The sequence below is a fragment of the Heloderma suspectum genome, chromosome 2 (assembly GCF_057233095.1).
Source record: "Heloderma suspectum isolate Gila_16-S chromosome 2, 16-S_ref, whole genome shotgun sequence".
NCBI lineage: Eukaryota > Metazoa > Chordata > Lepidosauria > Squamata > Helodermatidae > Heloderma > Heloderma suspectum.
Genome location: NC_139459.1, coordinates 375,603,687 through 375,626,679, shown reverse-complemented (window position 1 = coordinate 375,626,679; position 22,993 = coordinate 375,603,687). Strand labels below are relative to the sequence as shown.

Here is a 22,993-nt window from a genome sequence, read left to right as displayed (position 1 = left end):
ATGCAGACAAGCTGGAGAGGGTTCAGAGGAGAGCAACAAAGATGATCAGGGGACTGGATACAAAGCCCTATGAAGAAAGACGGAAAGAACTGGGCATGTTTAGCCTTGAAAAGAGGAGACTGAGGGGAGATATGATAGCACTTTTCAAGTACATGAAAGGCTGTCACAGAGAGGAAGGCCAGGATCTCTTCTCAATCATGCCAGGGTGCAGGACACGGAATAATGGGCTCAACTTACAGGAAGCCAGATTCCGGCTGAATATCAGGAAAAACTTCCTGACTGTGAGAGCAATACGACAATGGAACCCATTGCCACACTGGAGGTGTTCAAGATGAGGCTGGACAGCCATCTGTCAGGGATGCTCTGACTTGGATTCCTGCATTGAGCAGGGGGTTGGACTCGATGGCCTTGTAGGCCCTTTCCAACCCTACTAGTCTATGATTCTAAGTGCCCTGCCCATGGGGTAGCGTTGCGTGTGGTGGGCTCTGGGGGCAGGAAACTCAGCCTGGGCAAAGTCCCAGGCTGGAACAATAGAGTCTGCTGGCTGCAGCGCTCTAGCCGCCATGGACTTTCTCCATGGTTGCACAACCATGTTTTTCACTGGAGTGGCTGCTGGGGGAGCCGGATCCAGCTGTGGGGTCGCCGGGATGCGGCTGAAGAGCGCCTCTGGAGCCCAGAGGTAAGTGCAGAGGGGTGTGTAGCAGTCTCCCCTGCAGTGGGCAGGGCCCTGCCCCACCGACCCGGGGGTAGCCTGCGACCCAGAGGTAGCATGCCCCACCGACCTACTCTGGTCCCCGCGTGCGAACATCTCTTAATCCTGTAGCTATCAGTCTGTCTGCCACTTTCCCACAAAAATGTGGCCAAAGTGGCTCCCAACCTAACAAAAGAACAGCAGCTCATATAATTTACATCAACATATCAAATGAACAGTAAATGTAACAGCAGCATTTAAAAAAAATACAATAGGAACTATTACAGATAGCCATAGTGTTGGTAGATAGAAATATAATAATAAAAATATCAATACGTACAATATCAAACAGCACGGCACAAATAAACGAACCTAATCCAACAGTTTAGCACAACACCTCGCCTATTGGGCAGTATAGAAAGGTGGCAAGGCTGGGAAAGACCACCACCCAAGACCCTCGAGGCCTGTTGCCAGTCAGATTAAACAGCCCTGAGCTACAATGAATCCTGGCAGCTCCAAGGGCCCCCCCTGACTCCCCAGACAATGTCAAGAGAAAAAGGCCTCCCCCTGCCTGGCTGGGCAGGGGCTGCTGCTGCTGCTGCTTCTCTCTCTCATCTGGTTTCTTGGAAAAGGCAGCCACTCCTGTCTGTCTCATGCTCCGTTTGAGTGTCAGACTTCCCATGGGATCTGGGGTGGGGGGCGGAGTCGAAAAAAAGGGAAATCCTAAAATTCGATGGCTGTAGCAAGCGTCATTTATAAGCAGTCTCAGAAGGTTTTCCGCGATGAAATGTGGGGCTGGTGCTGAATGGCCACACCGCCGTGCAAACACAGAGACCTCGCCGCGCAGCCAGGTCGGAATAAATCGCTGGTGCAAACACAGCCCAGGTCTGAGTTTTAATGCTGGTGAGATGCTGGGAGTTGTAGGGCTTTCTTCTGCCTGAACATGCCTAAGATTGTGCCCTTAATGGTTAAAGCAACGGAGCGCGAATTCCTAGAGAGGAAGGAAATGCGAGGCATGGGGGACCTCAATGAAAGACCACCTTCCTCTCCTGCCCCTTCTACAAACAGGGCTTGTGTTCCGTGGGTTGGGGGAGAGAGAAAATGGGAGGCTCTTTCCTGCCAGCGGTGAGTTAAAGGCGCCGTTAGGGTTGTGGGGGGAGGAAAAGCAAAGGGTATTTTTTTGTCTTTCTTGTGGGAGACGGAAGACATTGCTTTGTGGGGGGATTCGGGGGCTGTGGCAAAAGAGAGACAGAGACACATTGATTTGGGTTGCAATCCTACACCCCAACCTGGTGTCGTCCAGATGTGTTGGGCTACAATTGCCATCATCCCCAATGGTTAGGGATGCTGGGAGTTGAAGTCCAAAAGATCTGGAGGGCATCAGGTTGGGGAAAGCTGCTCTGTCCACTTACTTGGAAGTAAGCCCCCTTGAACTCAATGCCGCTTACTTCTGGGTAGGCATGTGCAGGACTGGCGTGTTGCTCGCACGACAGCGGCTCCCTGGTAGCAGGAGGGGTTGCCAAGGAGGGATCTTTCCGCCCGCCTGAGGGGCAAGAATGGGGAAAACAAAGACCCCAGCAGTTTTTCTCTGCTCATAAAAAACGGAGCTGGAGGCTTTTTTTGCCCCTTTTGGGGGGCAGTGTGGGGAGTGGCAGACTTTGTTGGATGCAGTGGGAAGAGATGGTGAGGGCTGCCAAAGAGAGGATTGGATGAGGGGCAGTTTTTTTACTCCTTCTGTAGAAGAGGGAATTTCACCAGGTGTTGCTTCTCTCACCTTCCATGAGAGGAAGGGCTCTGCTCGCGGAACCTCCTTTCCCCTGATTTTGGGGGATCCCTCCCACCGCCCACAGCTCACCCCATTCAGCAGGGTCTAATGACTCTTTTCAGGGGGCAGGTTGCCATGGGAAGGAGGGGGTGGGGAAGTCCACTTCAGTCAGCACAGTCTATCCAGCTTAAATCTGGGCCCAACCTGTTGTACAGAAGAGGGAATTTCACCAGGTGTTGCTTCTCTCACCCTGACATGACAACAATGGTAGTATCTACTGAGTAACAGAAGACAAAGCGCTCTGCAGTATTTAAAAAACAATAGAATCAATAAGAACGACAAAAACCTGCCTGCCACTGCATGTTTCCTCTTCTATCCAAAGATCGAAGATACAGGGACTTCCTTGCTGTCCTCTGGTCAAGCTGGCAGAGCGGGACAGGGCGTGGGGAATGTTGCTAGTCCTCTGCGTCCTCATGGGGCTAGAATGGAACCTCTGTGGTAAGAGGCGGTGTACCTTTGGGAGGCAAGAGTGGTGGAGGGTTTTGAAGCTGATATCATGCCCCACTCATGAGCTTCGCAGAAACATCTGGCTGGCCACTTCGGGGTGCTGGGCTGCATGGACCTTGGTCTGATCCAGCGGGGCTCTCTTTAGGCTCTAGATCTGGGGTGGGCAACTTGAGGCCCTCCAGATGTTTTTGGCTTACAACTCCCATCACCCCTAGCTAGAATAGTCAGTGATGAGGGATCATGGATGTTGTAGATCAAAAACATCTGGAGGGCCACAAGTTGCCCACCCCTGCAATTAACTTAGTTGCACAGAAGCACCCTGTTCTGTCCATTGCCTCACTGCATTTTGTTTCTGTTTCTTTCAGTGTACACCATTTTGCCAACAGTTGGGGAAAATATCCTGTTCCATATGAACTCCCTCTTTGGCCAGAGAGCCAAAGGGCCACTGAGAGGCGTCTTCCCCTCCACTGTCATTATGTGGGCCTTGTGATGGCATAACTTGCAAGCACAAAACTAGCAGATTTTTTTTTACCACACTTGCAAAAGAGGGCGGAGGGGCTGAGCTAAGCAAGGGCCATCTCCTGTGAATAGAAATGGCTGCAGAGGAGCAGGGAGAATTCCCAGGAGCCCTGGGTGGTCTCCATCTCCAGACCGCACTAGAGGAAGGCGTGAATCTGGGGATGAAAATGGAGCAGGGGGAATTGTCAGGGACAAAACCAGAGGTAGGACTGGAAGGTACAGGGGGCGCCTCTCCTGCCTCCCAGATGGGGACACCCAGGCAGCCTCTGAGCTGGCCGGAGCTGCAACGCATCAAACAGGAACCGGGAGAGGAGCTGTCGTCGCTGCAGTGGGAAGCCCAGTGGCAGGAGTTCCTCAAAACAGTGCAGACCCCGCAATCTGGAGAGGGAAGCCCACAGTTGCCATGGGGTGAGACTAAGACTTCCATGCCTTCCTTCGAGGAGGCAGCGGCCACCAGCCAGTGGACCAAAGAAGAGAGTGAGACCAGATCCCCACCTGGAATAGCCCAGCAAGTCAATTTCAGGCCAGAAACCGCAGGTGGGCGTGACCAAGGGGAGCCGAAAGAGATCAAGAGGGAGGGGGCCACCAGCTCAGAGGCACAGCGCCTGCACTTCAGGCAGCTCTGCTACCAGGATGCCCAGGGGCCTCGAGAGGTTTACGGCCAACTCTGGGAGCTTTGCCATCAGTGGCTGATGCCAGTGAGGCACACAAAGGAGCAGATCCTGGACCTGGTGATTCTGGAGCAGTTCCTGGCTGTCCTGCCCTCGGAAATGCAGAGCTGGGTGAGGGAGCGAGGTTCTGAGAGCTGTTTCCAGGCTGTTTCCCTAGCAGAGGATTTCCTTCTGAGGCAGCAAGAGGCCAAGAAACCAGAACAGCAGGTGAGAACAGCTCTTCCTTGTAGCAGTGGGTGGTTCAAAGCGAACAAAGAATGTGGCCCCTTGGTTCATAGGTCAGTGCTCTTCGTTGAAGGAGTCGGTCTGTCCTGACTAATTTGCTCACAGTTGTTCCTGGATGTGGGGCTATCCCTGGGGGTGGCTGTCCAGTTCCCTGGGAATGAGGTCGCTGGAGACTTCCCACTGACAGACCAGCTAAGAGGACAAACAAGAGAATGAAAGGTGAGGTGGAGGGATATCAAGATTGGTTGTTCTTGATGTACCCTTTTTCGGACATGTCCTTCCATGGGGACTTCAGACTCAGGGGCTGCTTTTCCTGTGTCTGGGACTGGCTTATGCTGAGGTTCCACAGAAATTCAGAAAAGCTCAGAATCTTAGATTCCTTCAGATGCAATCCTATGCATGTTTAGACAGAAAAATGTCCTACAAATCCTAGCATGCCCCAGCCACCCATGCTGGCTGGGACATGCTGGGATTTGTAGGGCCTTTTTCTGTCTAAACATGCAAAGGATTGCACTCTTAAGAATCTTTCATTTTCAAAGAAACCCAAAACATTTCTAGACCTTAATGATACACACCAAAGCGAGCCCTGAGATCTTCCAAGGAGGTCTTATTGGCTGTCCCATGACCAACAGTATGTCACCAGTTAATGGCACGCAAGCGGGCTTTCTTGGTAGTGGCACCCACCCTCTGGAACACTCTCCCACATGTGGTCCAAGAGTTGGAAACTGTAACGGGCTTTAAACTCCTCTTTTCCTGACCTCTAATCCACCATGGCAACGCTGGATTCTTCTGTTGTACTTGTTGTAATGTTTCAGTGTATTAGAGATGTACCAATTTTATAAAATCCGTTCAGTCTGCATTTTGGGGATTGTCAGGTGCCTTTTGTTCCATTGTCCGCTCATTCACAGAATCAAGTTTTTTTCCCAATTTCCGACATTTGTGCAAGCACAAATTCACGCTTGTGGAAATGTGCAAATCCCCTCCAAAATGTGCACATTCTCCCCATGTGCATTTTTGTGCTTTAGCCTATGGGAGAAATGGGCATTTTTGGCCAGCTTTTTTTTTATTTTACGCATTTTTCTATGACTAAATTTGCGTAAAATTTTGGAAAGTTAAAAAACACAGTGCACAAGCCCATGAAATCTGTGTGATTCTGGAAAAGCTGGTCTGCTGTGGAGTCCATGGGTCAGATTCGCAGAAATCCAAACTCATTTGATTCCATTGCGAATTTCTCCGATATCCCTATAGTGTATTGATTTTATGTTTTTACATTGGTTTTTATATTGTATTATATGTATTTTTAATGTAAACTACCTAGACGTTTTAAGATATTAAGCAGTTAAACCTTTGTGGGGAAAACACCTGGTGAGACCTCGAAGTCAAAGGAATGGTTGAATTGGCTTTCCTGTGCATAGCAAAAATCACACAGCCTCCCCAGGGATCTATTGCTGCACTCTGCCAGAGGGACGGTTGTAAGTCTCCTTCCAAGGTCTATGCCGCCCTGTGTCCTGCCTTGCTTTGCTCTGGTCTTAAATGGGAAGTGTTTTTCTTTTTCAGGGAGCGGGGACCGTTGAAGCAGTGGTTGCACACGTCGCTGAAGGGGAACCTTCCCTGCTGGATCCAGGCCAAATTGCTGAGTTCAGGGAAGTTGTGCAGGAGAATTACGAAAACGGGGCATCTTTGGGTAACAAATCCTTTCTTCCCATCCAAATCATGAATGGAGGGAGAAGCGAGGAGCTCTGTTGTGAATTGACGGGAAAGCCTGAGTTAGATTGGCCATCAGAGTGGGTCCCAGGCCAGAGCAGGCTTCCTTGGAGAGCAAGACAGAACTTCTATGGATCAGGGCAACATCCTGCCCCCACTCCCCCAGTCCTCCAGCCTGGCCTGGTGCTGCACTAAATAATTAGATGGGCAAAGCTGGGTCAGGTCTCAGCCAGGTCTCAGTAATACTTGCCAACTGAGCTCTCTTATCCATGATCATAACATGGGTGAGTAAAGTCTAAATATGGACCAACCTGGTGTTCACCAGTAGCATGGCCAGACCAGAGGGGACAGTAGCCAGTCCACTAGGACCCTGAGTAGTGGGGAAAGGATCGGGAAGGGAATGACTTGGAGCCATCTTGGTCTCCCTTCACTCCAATGGCATCTCCTCCCCGTCATACCATACTGTTCCCCACCCAGAACAACTGTTAAAAACCAGGGGCATGCAACTTGTGACCCTCCAGATGTTTTGGCCTGCAGTTCCCATGATCCCCTCCCATGACAGCCAGCGTGGTGTAGTGGGGAGAGTGTTGGACTAGAAGCCGGGAGATCTGGGTTCTAGTCCCCAGTCGGCAATGGAAGCTCACTGGCTGACTTTGGGCCAGTCACAGACTCTCAGCCCCACCTACCTCACAGGGTTGTTGTTGTGAGGATAAAACATAGAGGAGGAGGATCATGTAAGCTGCCTTGGCTTCCTTGCAAGAGGAAAAAAGGAGGGATATAACTGCAATAAATAAACAAATCCCTCAATGTTGTCTGTGCTGGCAAGGGCTGGTGGGAGTTGTGGGTCAAATATCTGTAGGGCTGCAAGTTGCCCACCCTTGTTATAGGGGGTACCTTCCCCTTCCATTTCACCATCCCTGCTACCCAGATGTGACTTGTGAGCACTTCCTTTCCCAGCAGTTAGCACCCACAGGGCAGGTTCGCATGATCACAGAAGGAAAATAAGCCACAGTGGCTTATTTTCCCTCCCTGCACGTGCCGGTCACAAGTCACCTAATTAGCATAATTACCCTTGCTGGGCGTGGGTTATCGTGACACCTGAACCCGGCGAGGGTGGGTGGCTGGAGTGGTTTATAGACCATCCTGAAATCCATGGCTTGTTCTACAGTTGCTGGGTGGCTTGTAAGCCACTGTGGCATATATTCCCTCCGTGATCAGGCGAACCAGGTCTGGGTTCAGACAACACAGTAATCCACACTCAAGGTTTGAGTATGGGGTGAGCGTGGGTTGTCGTTGAACCATGGGTTGTTGTTGAACTGTGGGTTATCATGTTGTCTGAAGCAAGCCGCGCTAACAAACCGTGGCTTGTTAATCACGAACAACCCATGAAGAGAACCCATAGTTTGTTGTTGGGTTGTGAACTGTGGGTTGTTCAACTTGCTTTGTCATTGCGGCTGGGTTCAGGCAACACGATAATCCACAGTTCAACAACAACCAACAGTTCAAAGGCAACCCGCACTCAACCCTTGAGTATGGGTTATTGTGTTGTCTGAACTCAGTATGTGGAGACAAAAGGGAGTCCTTCTTCACACCGTGGCTATGGAATGTGGTGATTGGTGGGAGACTGAGGACAGATAAAAGGAAGGGCCTCTTCACACAGCACAGAGTCAAACTATGGAATTAGCTACCGCAAGATGGAGTGCTGGCCACCCATTTGGATGGCTTTCAAAGGGGGTTGGACAAATTCCTGGAGGAGAAGGCTATCAGTGGCTTCTAGTCTTGATGGCTATGTGCTCCTTCCAGTACCAGAGGCAGGATGCCTATGTTCACCAGTTGCTAGGGAACAGGGGCGGGAGGGTGCTGCTGCACGCGTGTCCTGCTGGTGGGTTTCCCGTGAGCAGCTGGTTGGCTGCTGTGTGAACAGAATGCTGGACTAGATGGACCCTTGATCTGACCCAGCAGGGCTCCTATGATGTTCTTATGTTACCTTGAGCCGCACTAAAAGTGGGATGAAACAGATCCATGGAAGAGAGGTCTAACAATGGGTATTAGGCGTGATGACTAAAACTGAATATCAAAGGCCACATACTCTGGAATACCAGATGCAAAGGGGGGGTGGGGAGGAGGGGGCAAACGGTGGGCATGGGCAGCTGCCTCCATGCCCTGCTGGTGGTCTTTTTGGAAGCTCCTGGCTGGCCACTTTTGGAAACAAGATACTGGACTGGAAGGACCCTTGGTCTGATCTTGCTGGACTGTTCTTATCAACATTTGAGGGCCAGCGTGGCGTAGTGGTGAGAGTGTTGGACTGGGAGTCGGGAGATCTGGGTTCTAGTCCCTGCTCGGCCATGGAAGCTAGCTCACTGGGTGACTCTGGGCCAGGCACAGCCTCTAAACCCAACCCACTTCACAGGGTTGTTGTTGTGAGGATAAAATGGAGGAGGAGGATTACATAGGCCGCCTCGGGCTCCTTAAGGAGGAAAAAAGGCGGGATGTAAATGTAATAAATAAATGAAATAAATAAATGTGATAGATAGATAGATAGATAGATAGATAGATAGATAGAATAGGCTCTTGAGACATAGGAAGGCTGTTTGGATCTGTGCAAAGCCCAAATCTGTAGGAGAAGTGCTGTCAGTGCCGTCTCCCAGTTTTGAATGGACCCCTCAGTGAATCTGTCTTCGCACCAGCTGCTCTTGTCCCTCCTCCTCTCTCTCACCATTGCTCCCACCTGCTTGCTTGACAGGCAGAGAGAGCCAGTGGGCAAGCAGGCCGCGGTGTTTCCTGTGCTTGCTTCTCACCCCCACCGTTGTCTGGGCCGGAGCAAGAGGCAGGGGAGCACACAATGGTGAAGAGGAGGAGCAGGTCCGGGGAGCTCTTGTCAAGGGGCCCCTGCTTGGGTGCGGCCTCGGCAGGTGCCTGGCCACGCCTACCCTGAACGCCAGCCCTGTATGCTGTTACGGACGAGGTCTGCTGCGTCAGGCTGGTTCTTCCACACACACCGCCCACTTGGAGCTATCGGAGCACTGCTGAGTTTTAAAAAAATAGATAACTTACACTGCAAGCATTCCCTGGAAGTAGGGCCTGTTGCCATTGGCCATGCTAGCTGGGAATTATGGGAGATGCAGTCCGACACATTCTGGAGGGCACAGCTGCCCTAACCTTTAGAGTGCACCTTCTGTAAAGTCTGGGATGCATTTCAGCCATAACCTCTGCCTGTGTCAGGGCATGTGACCTTTGGAGTAGCCCCCAGGCTGTCTGGCAACAACTTGGGGCCTACCTGTTCCCAGCCTTCTGGCCCAAGCACTCTGGATGTGGCCTCATTATTACAGATTTTTCTCTGATCTGCATTTACACCTTGGTCCCTTGAGAGTTCCTGTAGTCCAGAGGTGGGCGACTTGTGGCCCTCCAGATGTTTGGGCCAGTGTGTGACTCGATATAAGACAGCTTCCTACTGGTGATCTTGAACAAACTTTGTGGGAGTTCAGTTTGATAGTAATGGCTAGTTTGGTTTAATTTGGGTGGCTGACACCTCACTCATTCCACTATTCTTCCCCCCGCCCCTCTCAACAGATTGTGAGCAGGTGAATGAATGTGAACTGAAAAATAATCCACCCAAAAGGCCTGAGCAAGCTGAACCTTTGCAAAGGACCTTCCAAAGGAGGGCAGCGAAGACCACTTCCCGGGGTGAGGAACAGGAAGAAACCTCCGAGAACCAACCGAGACCAAGAAGGCCGCCAAGAAACCACCCAAAGAACAGAATGAGTAAATCCATTCCTTGTGCGGATCACCTTCTGCGGCATCCGCGAATCCATGCAGTAAAGAAGCCGCACCGATGCTCTTACTGCGGGAAAAGCTTCAGCGGCAGGTCGCACCTCATAATTCACGAGAGAACCCACACCGGGGAGAAACCCTATAACTGCTCTGCCTGTGGGAAGAAATTTAGCCGTAATTCACACCTAATTGTGCATAAGAGAACTCACACCGGGGAGAAACCGTACAAGTGCTCCTATTGCGCAAAGAGCTTCAGTCACAATTCTCTCCTTATTAAACACGAAAGAACCCACACCGGGGAGAAACCGTATAAATGCTCCTATTGCGCAAAGAGCTTCAGGCAGCGGTCTTGCCTCACGATACACGAAAGAACCCACACGGGAGAGAAACCCTACAAGTGCTCTGTCTGCGGAAAGAGCTTCACTTGCAATTCACACCTTGTCGAACACGGAAGAACCCACACTGGGGAGAAACCCTACAAGTGCTCTGCCTGTGGGAAGACCTTCAGATGCAATTCACAGCTAGTTAGACACCAGCGGACCCACACGGGAGAGAAGCCATACAAGTGCTCTGTCTGTGGGAAGAGCTCCAGCTATAAATCGGACCTTATTAGACACGAAAGAACCCACACACGGGAAAAACCTTATCAGTGCTCCAAGTGTGGGTGGGGCTTTATTTGGAAATCGCAACTGATTAGTCACCAGCGAATGCACAACGAAGAAAAGCCTTGGCATAGACATCCACTCACTCTGGGGAAAACTTTTGTCATAACTCACTTTCTATGATAGACAGGGGAAGCCATAGCCTCTGTTATGGGAAGAAAAGCATGCTCCATGCCCCAGGGCTGTGGCAGTGGCGGGGAACCCAGAATTCACGGATCCTCTTGACTTCAGAAGGTCTGTTTTTCCTTCCCTGATCTCCACCCTCTTAAGATCTTCAGTCTGATTCTATGACTCTCCTTCAAAATCCAGTATACCCAGCAAAAATCAGTCCCATGCTGCTCACATTTTCTGTTCATGCTGAGCTGGACAAGGAGTTCTCAGATGTTTATCTTGTGGAATTGATCAGGGTGAAAAATGAACTAGAAGGCACTGGGTTCTTTTCTTTCTGATGGAGCTCTTTTAAACAAAGATAGTTCTGGATTTCTCACTTGTCAGTCTTGCGGTCTGTGGTGCTCATGGGAGTATATGAGCTGAGGCTTGCAGGCAATAGCTCAAGCCAAGTCCAGACAATCTTGACATGCAATTACTCTTGTGCAGGCACCATTGAAATGAATAAGAGTTGTAGCATAGCAGGGCTTGGATCCGATAACTTAAGTCAGGCAACCTGCACGTTATTTAACTGCATAACTGGTCATCGCAACACACAAAACAGAATTGGAACAGCGGCAATGACTAAAACAATCTGTTGCAAATGTGCATTTTACAATCAACAGCATGAGCTTTTACAAACCTCTTCCATTTCTGGCCTGCCGTTATAGATTTTGCCACTCTGAAATTGACATACATCTCCCAATTGGACAACAGAGGCAATTTTAATCAAGTTGTCAAAATTAATTAGATCTGAAATAAAGTCCCTTTTATAAATTTGTCTTTAGGTTCGCTATAAATGGTGCGGCAAAGTCCATCACGGCATACAGACTCAATTTCCTATGTTCCACAAGGATGTTAACAGCTTTTTAATAGTTTTTCTTATATCTCCCCTCTAATGATTGAGAAGGCTTCGTTTGGAACTTGAATGCAAAAAAGAAAACAAAAATGGCTCTCTGCAGAAGAATAACTTTAAGGACAAAAGGTTCTAAGTTGGGAAAGTTTGGGATTCTTTAGCAGAGAATGAGAGAGAGAATGAGAATTATGCCTTTAGTGCAGGGGTGCTGAATGTCAGGCCTGGGGGTCCCAATCTGGCTTTCCAGGGTGGTGGTGGTGGTATTATTATTATTATTATTATTATTATTATTAACATTTCTATACTGTCCCATAGCCAAAGCTCTCTGGGCAGTTTACAGAAGTTAAAACATTAAAATACAATATACAAAGTTTAAAAGCCATTTACATGAAAGCACACTGACAATATACGCAAACATATAACTACAAACAACTTTGAACAGTCAGTCATAACTAAAGACACATCCAGGACCGATTAAAACTCATTATGTGCTGCCAAATGCCTGGGAAAAGAAATAGGCCTTAACCTGTCACCGAAAAGATAACAGTGTTGGCACCAGGCGGGCCTCATTGGGGAGCTCGTTCCACAGATGGGAGGCCACCACCACGCAGGCCCTCTCCCTTGTTGCCGCCTTCCGAGCTTCCCTTGGAGGAGAAACCCAGAAGGAGGGCCTTAGGTGCTGAATGTAGCATATGAGTGGGTTCAGTTCAGGAGAGGCGTGCCATCAGGTATTGTGGTCCCAAGCCATGTAGGGCTTTATAGGTTAAAACCAGCACCTTGAATTGAGCTTGGAAGCATATAGGCAGCCACTGCAAGCAGTACCCCAAAAGGCCACAACCCCTTCCCCGCGCCCTTCCCGTTTCCCCTAGCCATTAATCATTTCATTATTTCCTGGCATTTGTGCAGGTTTTTCCCATTCTAAAAGGTTGAAATACGTCTCCGAAGGCTTAGTGACGGGCAATAAGAGCTTCAACCAAAAATACATGGGTATCTTTGGTGTTTTGGCCCCGCCTCTTTTGGCTTTGGCTCCACCCATGTCTGGAATGCAGCCCCTGAGAGTGTCTCTGAAATTTAATTCAGCCCTTGGGCTGAAGAAAGATTTGCACCCCTGCTGCGTTGCATACAGGCGTCTGCTTGGTTTGCATCACATCAACTGAACTCTTGACCATTCTGGGTGTGATGTTTGCATTGGTGCCTCAGCAAAAGAACATAGGATTCAGACCGTCATGTGAAATGTAGACCACATTGTGGCTAGGGCTGTCAGCTGCCTACAAAAAAGTCTTAGGCTGCAATCCTATCCATTTACCTGGGAGGAAGCCTCACTGAAAACAATGCAACTTTCTTCTGAGTAGACATGCTTAGGATTAAGAACATAAGCAGAGCCCTGCTGGATCAGATCAGGGGTCCACCTAGTCCAGCATTCTGTTCACACAGCAGCCAACTAGCTGCCCACAGGAAACCCACAAGCAGGAGAGGAGTGCAACAGCACCTCCCGTCCATGTTCCCCAGCAACTGGTGCACATAGCCTCACTGCCCCTGGTTCTGGAGGGGGCACATAGCAATCAGGACTGGTAGCCACTGGTAGCCTTCTCCTCCAGGAATTTATCTTACGCCCTTTTAAAGCCATCCAAATCAATGGCCATCACTACATCCTGTGGCAGAGAATTCCATGGTCTAACTCTGCACTGTGTGAAGAAGGGCTTCTTTTTATCTAACAGGATTGTTGTTGTTGTTCAGTTGTCCAGTCGTGTCCGACTCTTTGTGACCCCATGGACCATAGCACGCCAGGCCTTCCTGATTTTGTGCTGTTAGTTAATTGTATGAGATCTGTAGCCAGTGGAGGCTGGTGGCTCCAATTTAGGTGGAGCTGTAAATCCATTCTGGGTTTTAGTCAGAACCAGCCAAAACTCCAAAGGACCTGTCCAAGGTGCTGATCCCTATCCCCCAAATGGGTTCAAAATCTTGGATGGCTCCTTCAGAGTTCTGGCTGGTTCTGCCTTGAAACCCAAGATTGGAACCACGGCCCCGCCGAAATCAGAGCCACCAGCCTCCACTGGCTACAGTGCAATCCTATGCATATCTACTCTGAAGTAAGCCTGGCTGAGTTCAGTGGGACTCAAACTCAGGGAAGCCTCTATTGGACCCCAACTTTAGTTGGTCAATCCATCACCTAGCTGCATATAATCAGGGCCAGAAATATTGGAACAAAGATAACTATTTTGGCAGTTGGCCTCCGTACACCACCACATTGAAGTTGAAAGGAAACACACCCAGATGGGAGTGAAGTGAGGACTTTCAGCTGTAATTCAAGGGGTTTGACAAAAGTGGGGCACCAACCATTCAGGAAGTACAGCCAGTGGCATACACACACACCCATGTTGGTGGCCCATAAGTAATGGAACGAATGGCTGGCAAGCAGCTGCGTGGCTAGGTGCGGCCTGTTTCCTGGGTGCCCCATGACCAAGCAAGCAGATAAAAGGCCTGGAGGTGGTTCTGAGTGTTACATTTGCATTTGGTAGCTGTTCACTGGAACTCCCAACATGAGGTCGAAAGAGGTATCCATGCGAGTGAAGGAGGCCATCATTAGGCTGAGGAAACAACATAAACCCATCAGAGAGACAGCAAAAACATTGGGAGTGGCCAACACAGCAGTTTGGAACATCCTGAAAAGGAAGGAATTAACTGGCAAGCTCAGGAACAGCAAAAGGCCAGGAAGACCACGGAAGACAACTAAAGTGGATGACCGCAGAATTCTGCTCAGAGTGAAGAGGAACCCTTTGACAACATCTAGCCAGGTCAAGAACGCTCTTGCGGAGGTACAGAATCATAGAATAGTAGGGTTGGAAGGGGCCTACAAGGCCATCGAGTCCAACCCCCTGCTCAATGCAGGAGTCCAAGTCAGAGCATCCCTGACAAATGGCTGTCCAGCCTCGTCTTGAAGGCCTCCAGTGTGGGAGAGCCCACCACCTCTCCAGGTAATTGGTTCCATTGTCGTATTGCTCTTACAGTCAGGACGTTTTTCCTGATGTTCAGCCGGAATCTGGCTTCCCGTAACTTGAGCCCATTATTCCGTGTCCTGCACTCTAGGATGATCAAGAAGAGATCCTGGCCTTCTTCTCCGTGACAACCTTTCAAGTATTTGAAGAGTGCTATCATATCTCCCCACAGTCTTCTCTTCTCAAGGCTAAACATGCCCAGTTCTTTCAGTCTCTCTTCATAGGGCTTTGTTTCCAGTCCCCTGATCATCTTTGTTGCCCTCCTCTGAACCCTCTCCAGTTTGTCTGCATCTTTCTTAAAGTGTAGTGCCCAGAACTGGACACAGTACTCCAGATGAGGCCTAACCAGTGCTGAGTAGAGGGGAACTAGTACTTCCCGGGATTTGGAAGCGATGCTTCTATGAATGCAGCCCAAAATAGCATTTGCCTTTTTTGCAGCCACATCACATTGTTGGCTCATATTCAGCTTGTGATGGACAACAATTCCAAGATCCTTCTTGCTTGTAGTGTGGTTGAGCCACGTATCCCCCATCTTGTAACTGTGCATTTGGTTTCTTTTTCCTAGGTGCAGAACTTGGCATTTGTCCCTATTAAATGTCATTCTGTTGTTTTCTGCCCAGCACTCCAGTCTATCCAGATCACTTTGAATTTTGTTTCTGTCTTCCAAAGTATTAGCTATCCCTCCCAATTTTGTGTCATCTGCAAATTTGATCAGCATTCCCTCCACCTCCTCCTCCAAGTCATTCATAAAAATGTGGAAGAGCACTGGGCCCAGGACTGAGCCCTGCGGTACCCCACTCGTTACCTCTCCCCAGTTTGAGAAGGTCCCATTGATAAGCACCCTTTGAGTCCGATTCTGTAGCCAACTGTGGATCCACCGGATGGTTGTTTCATCTAGCCTACTTTGAGCTAGTTTGCTCATCAGGATATCATGGGGCACTTTGTTGAAAGCTTTGCTGATGTCGAGGTATATGATGTCTACAGCATTCCCACGGTCTACAAGGCAGGTAACTTGATCAAAAAATGAGATCAGATTTGTCTGGCAGGACTTGTTTTTGACAAATCCATGTTGGCTTTGAGTAATCACGGCATTGTTGTCAAGGTGCTTCCAGATGGATTGCTTTATGATCTGCTCCAGAATTTTCCCAGGGATTGATGTCAGACTGACTGGTCTGTAGTTCCCAGGTTCCTCCTTTTTACCCTTTTTGAAGATAGGGACAACGTTAGCCCTCCTCCAGTCATCTGGCACTTCCCCCGTCCTCCATGATTTCTCAAAGAGAATAGACAGCGGTTCTGAGAGTTCTTCTGCCAGTTCCTTTATGACTCTAGGATGCTGTTCATCTGGCCCTGGAGATTTGAACTCATTCAAAGTAATGTGTTCACCTTGACCATATGCCTATCGATCTCAAGCTGCAATCCTGCCCCTTCAGCCTGTACTTCGCCTTTGCCAGGGGGTCATAGACCCTCTTTTGGGAGAAGACTGAGCCAAAGTAGGAATTGAGCACCTCTGCCTTTTCTTTGTCATCTGTTATCATTTTGCCATCCTTATTTAATAGCCAAACCACCATTTCTTTCCTCTGCCTTTTACTATGAACGTAGCTGAAAGCCTTTTTGTTGTTTTTAACATCCCTCGCTAACCTCAGCTCATTCTCAGCTTTAGCCTTCCTGACGCCATCCCTGCAATTCTGTGCTATCTGCCTGTACTCTTCCTTTGTTACTTGGCCTTCTTTCCACTTCTTATATGTGTCCTTTTTTGTTTTCAGGTCATCCCTAAGCTTTTTGTGAAGCCACACTGGCTTCTTCTGTTGTCTTCCACCTTATCTTCTTGTTGGAATTGTTTGTGATTGTGCCTTGAGAATTTCCTTTTTTAAAAGCTCCCACCCATCTTGGACTCCTTTTCTCGTTAGCATCGCTTGCCATGGGACCTTACTGATCATTGTTCTGAGTTTATGAAAATCAGCTTTCCTAAAATCCAGGGTACGCGTTTGACTACACTCGGCTTTTGTTTCCCTTAGAACCAAGAACTCAAGTACAACATGGTCGCTTTCCCCCAGAGTTCCTGTAACTGCTACTTTATCCACTAAGTCGTCTCCGTTGGTTAGGATCAAGTCAAGGATAGCCGATCCTCTAGTTCCTTCCTCTACTTTCTGTAGGAGGAAGTTATCTGCCACACAAGTCAGGAATTTCCTGGAGGGGCCATGTTTTGCAGAATTTGTCTCCCAACAAATATCGGGGAAATTGAAGTCCCCCATTACTACTACATCATGCTTCCTTAAAACATTGGCTATTTGCTTTTCAAAAGTTTCATCCTTGTCTTCTCCTTGATTGGGTGGCCGGTAGTAGACTCCGACCACCAGGTTCCTTTTATTCTTTGCTCCATTTATTTTGATCCAGATGCTCTCGATGGGGCTACCAAGCTCATCCTCCTGTATTTCTGTGCAGAGATATGTATTTTTCACATACAGTGCAACCCCACCTCCCTTTCTGTTCCTCCTGTTCTTTTTGAACAAGTTATATCCTTCAATTGCTGTATTCCAGTCATGAGAGTCATCCCACCAAGTCTCAGTTATACCTATCAGGTCATAATTTCCCTCTTGTATTAAGAGTTCAAGTTCGTTCTGTTTGTTTCCCATACTCTGGGCATTAGTATATAGACATTGAAGACCATGTGCTTCATAGTCTGGCTTTCTTCCTACGTGTGTCTGAAGACTATTATTGGGCGCTATCAGAGCTGTTCTCTCCATTGCAGTGCATGCGCCTATGTCCATTGTTACCCCCAACATTACATCTCCCTTCCCCGTAGGATTCAGTTTAAAGCCCTCCTGATGAAGTTCTTCATGCTGTGGCCAAACACATTCTTCCCATCCTTTGTGAGGTGCAACCCATCCCTAGCCAACAGCCCATCTTCCAGGAAGTATAGCCCGTGGTCCCAGAATCCAAATCTCTCGTCGGCACCACCTTCGTAGCCAGTCATTCACCTGGAGTATTTTTCGTTCCCTTTCTATCCCTCTTCTAACTACTGGAAGGATGGATGAGAAAACTATCTGGGCCCCAAAGTTCTTGAGTTTCCTTCCCAAAGCTTCAAAGTCTGACGTGATTAGGGGTGCACGAAAGCCACTTACCTGGTCTCGCAGCTTTTCACGGTGGGCGGGAGGCGCTTCACTGCTCTCCCCCCGAAGTTCAGGCCGGGGGGGGAGGCTTCCCGCCTCGCCCGGCCGAAATTCAGGCCGGGGGGGAGGCCTCCCGCCTCGCCCGGCCGCGAAATAAAAAGTAAAAAAACAAAAAAACGCCCCCGTGATAGGCTACGTGACAATTAACGTAGCCTATCACGGCTAGATCTGCAAAGTCAGCCGTGATAGGCTACGTAAATCGCCACGTAGCCTATCACGGGTGACTTAAAAAAAAAAAAGCGCGTACGCAAATGGCGGCCCCCATAGGGAGCCGCCATTCACGTTCCTTATTTGGTCGCTGTAGTCTACGTAAAGATTTTCGTAGACTACGGCGAAAATAAGGGCAACGCAAATAGCGTTGCCCTTATTTTCGCCGTAGTCTACATAAATCTTTACGTAGACTACAGCGACCAAATAAGGAACGTGAATGGCGGCTCCCTATGGGGGCCGCCATTAGCCGTACGCGCTTTTTTTTTTCAAAGTCACCCGTGATAGGCTACGTGACGATTTACATAGCCTATCACGGTTGACTTTGCAAATCTAGCTGTGATAGGCTACGTTAATCGTCACGTAGCCTATCACGGGGGCGTTGGTTTTTTTTTAGTTTAATTGGAATGGCGACGGCGGCAGCCGGTCGAAAGATCGGCTGCTGCCCCCACCCCTGACGAAGACCCGATGAACCGCCGTCAGGACCCGCCGCCGGGAGGGACATTCGGGAAAGGTAATTCCCGTCCTGGGGGGGGTGCGGGGGGCAGGGGTGTGTGGAGAATTTCTCCCCGAAACTTCTTCGGGGGGCTGAACACGTTGGCACTCGGCCCCCCGAAGTTTCGGGGAGAAATTCTCCGCCAACCCTAGACGTGATCTCTTCGTAGCTCCGCTTGGCCGTATCATTTGTTCCCACATGGATGAGAAGAAAGGGATACCTGTCAGTGGGCTTTATGAGTGCAGGCAACCTTTCAGTCACGTCTCTAATCTGTCCTCCCGGGAGACAACATACCTGGCGAGTCCATGGGTCTTCGCGACATACTTGGGTCTCGATCCCACGCAGCAAGGGGTCTCCCACTACTACCACTCTTCTCTTCTTCTTCTTGTAGGCCTGGGTTTCATCGCCTCTGTTTGACTGACCTTTAGCCTCTTGCTCACTCTCATGCAGGTTCCCCTGTGATTCTTCCTCTGCAGGCTGTCCTCCAGTCTCATCCGCAAGTACCTGGAATTGGTTCCACAGCTCCACTGCTTCCACTGGTGCAGAGTGGCGTCTAGTTCTTCTTCTCCTAACTGTCACCCTTTTCCAAGGAGTATCCTCTACTCCATTTTTCTTCACCTCAGCATTTCCCACTGCCTCATCTTGCTGTTGCTCTTCAAGCTTCTGGTCTGCCCTTTGCTGCTGTAGTTCCCCCATTCTGTCCAAGAACTCTTCGTGTTCTCTTATTCCCCGGAGGGTCGACAGTCGCCGCTCCAGTCCACTTACTTTTTCCTCCAGCAGCGTGATCAACTTGCACTTGTTGCAGGTGTAGGCCATGTTGTTCTCAGGCAAGAAAACAAACATGGCACACACCTTGCAGGTCACCCCCACTGGAGAGTCCTGTCCTTCCATTGCCTCTTTTCCCTTTTTGTGTCTAGCTTTGTGATTGTTCTAGACTAGCCTGTGCCTGCTCCTCTACTCAGTAGAGGTTAAAAGCAGAGTCCCACTGGTGTGAAAGTGTGTGTTACAAGACAAATAAATGGAAAAAAGTTAGTTAAAATAAAAAATAAAAATAATTAAAAAAAATGTTAGGGGCCTCCCCCTTGACCTCCCCTGCCGAACTCCCCTGGCCAACTCCTGTTTGCTCCCGCTGTGCGCTCGCTCTGGTCGCTCACTCTCTGGGAGCTTGCCTGCTTCTGTAGTCCCTGGACCAGCTTGCTCTGCTCTGCTCTGCTCAGCTGGGAGGCGGGAAACAGACTGAAGCTTCCCGCCCAGTCAGCTGCTGGGAGTACTCAGGCCACACCCCTCCAATTCAGTTGGAGCTCTCAGAAGCACCTGGTGAGCTCACAGCCAATCAGAAGGATAAAGGGCAGCCCTCTGGGCTTCCTGCAGCCCACTTACCTCTTAGCCTCTGTCTCCTTTGTCTCTTCAACCACTGCAACTCCCTTGGCCAACTCCTGTTTGCTCCCCCTGTTCGCTCGCTCTCTGGGAGCTTGCCTGCTTCTGTAGTCCCTGGACCAGCTGGAGCAGCTTGCTCTGCTCTGCTCTGCTCTGCTCTGCTCAGCTGGGAGGCGGGAAACAGCATGTAGGTAGGCATGTCATTGTCAACATCTACAGTCAAGAGATGGCTTTATGAATGCAAATACAGAGGCTTCACAACAACGTGCAAACCACTGGGAACGCTCAAGAACCGAAAGGCCAGATTAGCCTTTGCCAGCAAACACCTACAAAAGCCTGCCCAGTTCTGGAATAAGATTCTTTGGACTGATGAAACCAAGATTACCTTGTACCAGAATGATGGGAAGAGAAAAGTATGGAGAAGGAAAGGAACAGCTCATGATCCAAAGCATACCACATCATCTGTCAAACATGGTGGAGGCAGGGTTATGGCATGGGCATGTATGGCTGCCAATGGAACCGGGTCACTGGTGTTTATTGATGACCCGACTGCTGATAAAAGCAGCAGGATGAATTCTGAAGTGTATAGGGCTATACTTTCTGCTCAGATTCAGCTGAATGCTGCCAAACTGATAGGACGCCACTCCATATTGCAGATGGATAATGACCCAAAACATACAGCAAAAGCTACCCCAGAGTTTCTCAAGGCAAAGAAGTGGGATGTTCTTCAATGGCCAAGTCAGTCACCTGCTCTCAACCCAACAGAGCATGTTTCTCACTTACTGTAGACAAGACTGAGGGCAGAAAGACCCACAAACAAGCAGCAGCTGAAGGCAGCTGCAGTGAAGGCCTGGCAAAGTGTCTCGAGGGAGGACACTCAGCATTTGGTCATGTCCATGGGTTCCAGACTTCAGGCAGTCATTGACTGCAAAGGATTTTCATCCAGGTATTAAAGGCGACCTTTAAGTTTGAAATGATGTTGGTTTGTTCCATTACTTATGAGTCACCAATGATGGGTGTGTGTGTATGCCACTGGCTGTACTTCCTGGATGGTTAGTGCCCCACTTCTGTCAAGCCCCTTGAATTACAGTTGAAAGTCCTGACTTCACTCCCATCTGGGTTTTTGTCCTTTCAACTTCAGTGTGGTGGTGTACAGAGGCCAACTGCCAAAACAGTTATCCTTGTTCCAATATTTCTGGCCCTGACTGTATTTGCATCTGAGAAAAAGCAACTCTAAAGGTGAGGAAATCTGTAACCCTCCAGATGTTGGACAGGGGTGGGCAGATTTCACACAGGATGTACTTTGTTTTTTATTAGAACCCCAAGATCCATCAACCAGAACCTGGTGCAAAATACATATGCTTACAACTGAAGAATTCTGAGCCCAGGACTTTGTTTTTCATACCAGAACTGAATAACTCACATTCCCCCATGGAGCTCACAAAATCCACTCCTGGATATTTTAAGCTTTCTTCATTTCAGCAACAGAATTTCGGGGGGGGGGGGGGCTGCTACTGTTAACAAATCGGGAGTCGGAAATCTTTGTTGACCTACTGCAAATTACCCAGCGATCTATCAGTAGAGCCAGATTGATCTTCTGCCTGCCCATGTTGTTGGACTCCAACTCCCATCAGCCACAACCAGCATGGTCTGCCATCAGGGATGATGGGAGTTGTAGTCCAATGTCATCTGGAGAGCTGCGCATTTCCCATCCTGTGACATTAAAGGGGAAAAGCTTCCCTTTTTTTGTTTTTATATGGGTTGCAGCAGCCATCGCCCTGAAAGAGGTAATCCACCAAACTCCTCTCTCACGCACAAGAGGGGATGCATCTTTTAAGACAGGGCTTCCCAGCTGCATAAAATTTTATATCTCTTGCCCAATTAATCGGGGGTACCATTTCAGTTTTATTTTTTAATGTTCTTATTTGACAAAATATAATTAATCCACTGCTTCTCAAACATTTTGAAGTGGGAACTGCCTATAAACTTATTTTGTCATTAGAGACCCGCTTCTTCATGAACTCTGTCTTTCTAGTCCTGCTTTCCTCCTCTTTAGCTGAAAGCACAAGAATCACATTGGGAATTAACACTGTTCAAAGTTTTTTTGTCCATGTTCGGGGTTAATATAGGGCGCAGTCCTATGTGGGTTTAGACAGAAAAAAGGCCTACAATTCCCAGCATGCCCCAGCAGTGGCATGCTGGGAGCTGTAGGACTTTTTTCTGTCTAAATATTCATAGGGTTGCGCCCATAGCTATGCAATGCACTAGGTATTTTAATTGAATTTAAGCATGACATAGAGCAGGGATGGGGGATGTGTGGCCCTCTGGATGGCGATGGACTGCAACTCCCATCCTTCACCATTGGCCATGCTGGCTCAGGCTGATGGGAGTTGTAGTCCAACATTGGGAGGGCTGCGTATTCCCCAAACTGTTGTATTTCTTTCCTTCTTTCTTACATTGATATCCTTTTTTCCTCCGTAAGGAATCCAAAGTGGTGTACATAATCCTCCTCTCTATTTTATCCTCACAACAACCCTGTGAGGTAGGTTGGGCTGAGAGTCTGTGACTGGCCCAAAGTCACCCAGTGAGCTTCCATGGCCAAGTGGGGACTAGAACCCGGATCTCCTGACTCCCAGTCCAACACTCTTGCCACTACACCACACTGGCTTTATAAGAATGAACCTGTGACCTTTTACCACCGACTTTCAGTCCTTACATTATAATAGCTTCGGCTATTGGGCAGTATAGAAATGAAATAAGTGTGTGTGTGTGAGAGGGAGAAAGAGAAATAGAGGGAAGGATACACCAACCTCTAATGTCAAAATAGAATTAGAGTTCAGCATTTCAGCTTCTGTCCTCATCAGTAGCTGTGATGTTAAATGATACCCAGAGTGGCAGTTTGGAACATGGGGAGATGAAAATTCCTAAGGAGAAAAACAGAAGTATGAGTGGTATAAAGCTTATGAATTGTTCTCCAGATTAAGGCCGTATGAACTAAGAGTTCTGAATCTGTTGATGCAGAATGTTTCCTTTCTGTCAGAAATGTCAATGTCCTTTATTCAACTGGAAGCAATTGTACATCTGAGAGACTATGTGCAGGCGAGTTAAAATGTCTCGCAGCCGGGCCTCTCTAGTTTTTGGTACGAATCACAGGTTTGCCATTACAGATCCGTAATTACATTACAGTTCTTAGGTCCATTGTAGTTTTTCCTACATATTGCATACGACT

The 22,993-nt window shown here is 48.8% G+C and overlaps 2 protein-coding genes across 2 annotated transcripts in view; both read left to right on the top strand.

The window, feature by feature from the left end:
• LOC146356234 (uncharacterized) overlaps positions 1-13,365 on the top strand; it is a 943,348-nt gene extending 929,983 nt beyond the window's left edge. The window contains 1 exon segment of the mRNA XM_084831264.1: positions 9,925-13,365. Within this exon segment, the coding sequence (XP_084687390.1) occupies positions 9,925-10,638 (714 nt within the window). The 3' untranslated portion in view covers positions 10,639-13,365.
• On the top strand, positions 1,750-9,744 carry LOC146356235 (uncharacterized). Its single transcript, XM_084831762.1, has 3 exons — positions 1,750-1,816; positions 3,329-4,360; positions 5,936-9,744. The coding sequence occupies exons 2-3, from the start codon at positions 3,557-3,559 to the stop codon at positions 6,275-6,277; spliced, it is 1,146 nt and encodes a 381-aa protein (XP_084687888.1). The 5' UTR covers positions 1,750-1,816; positions 3,329-3,556; the 3' UTR covers positions 6,278-9,744.
• Positions 13,366-22,993: the final 9,628 nt, after the last annotated feature.

What these genes read in the sequence shown, in the direction of transcription:
- LOC146356235 (XM_084831762.1), top strand. Translation starts at nt 3,557, where the DNA reads ATGGCTGCAGAGGAGCAGGGAGAATTCCCAGGAGCCCTGGGTGGTCTC. An exon ending in CCAAGAAACCAGAACAGCAG is followed by an intron (nt 4,361 to 5,935) that starts GTGAGAACAGCT and finishes TTTCTTTTTCAG; the next exon opens with GGAGCGGGGACCGTTGAAGC.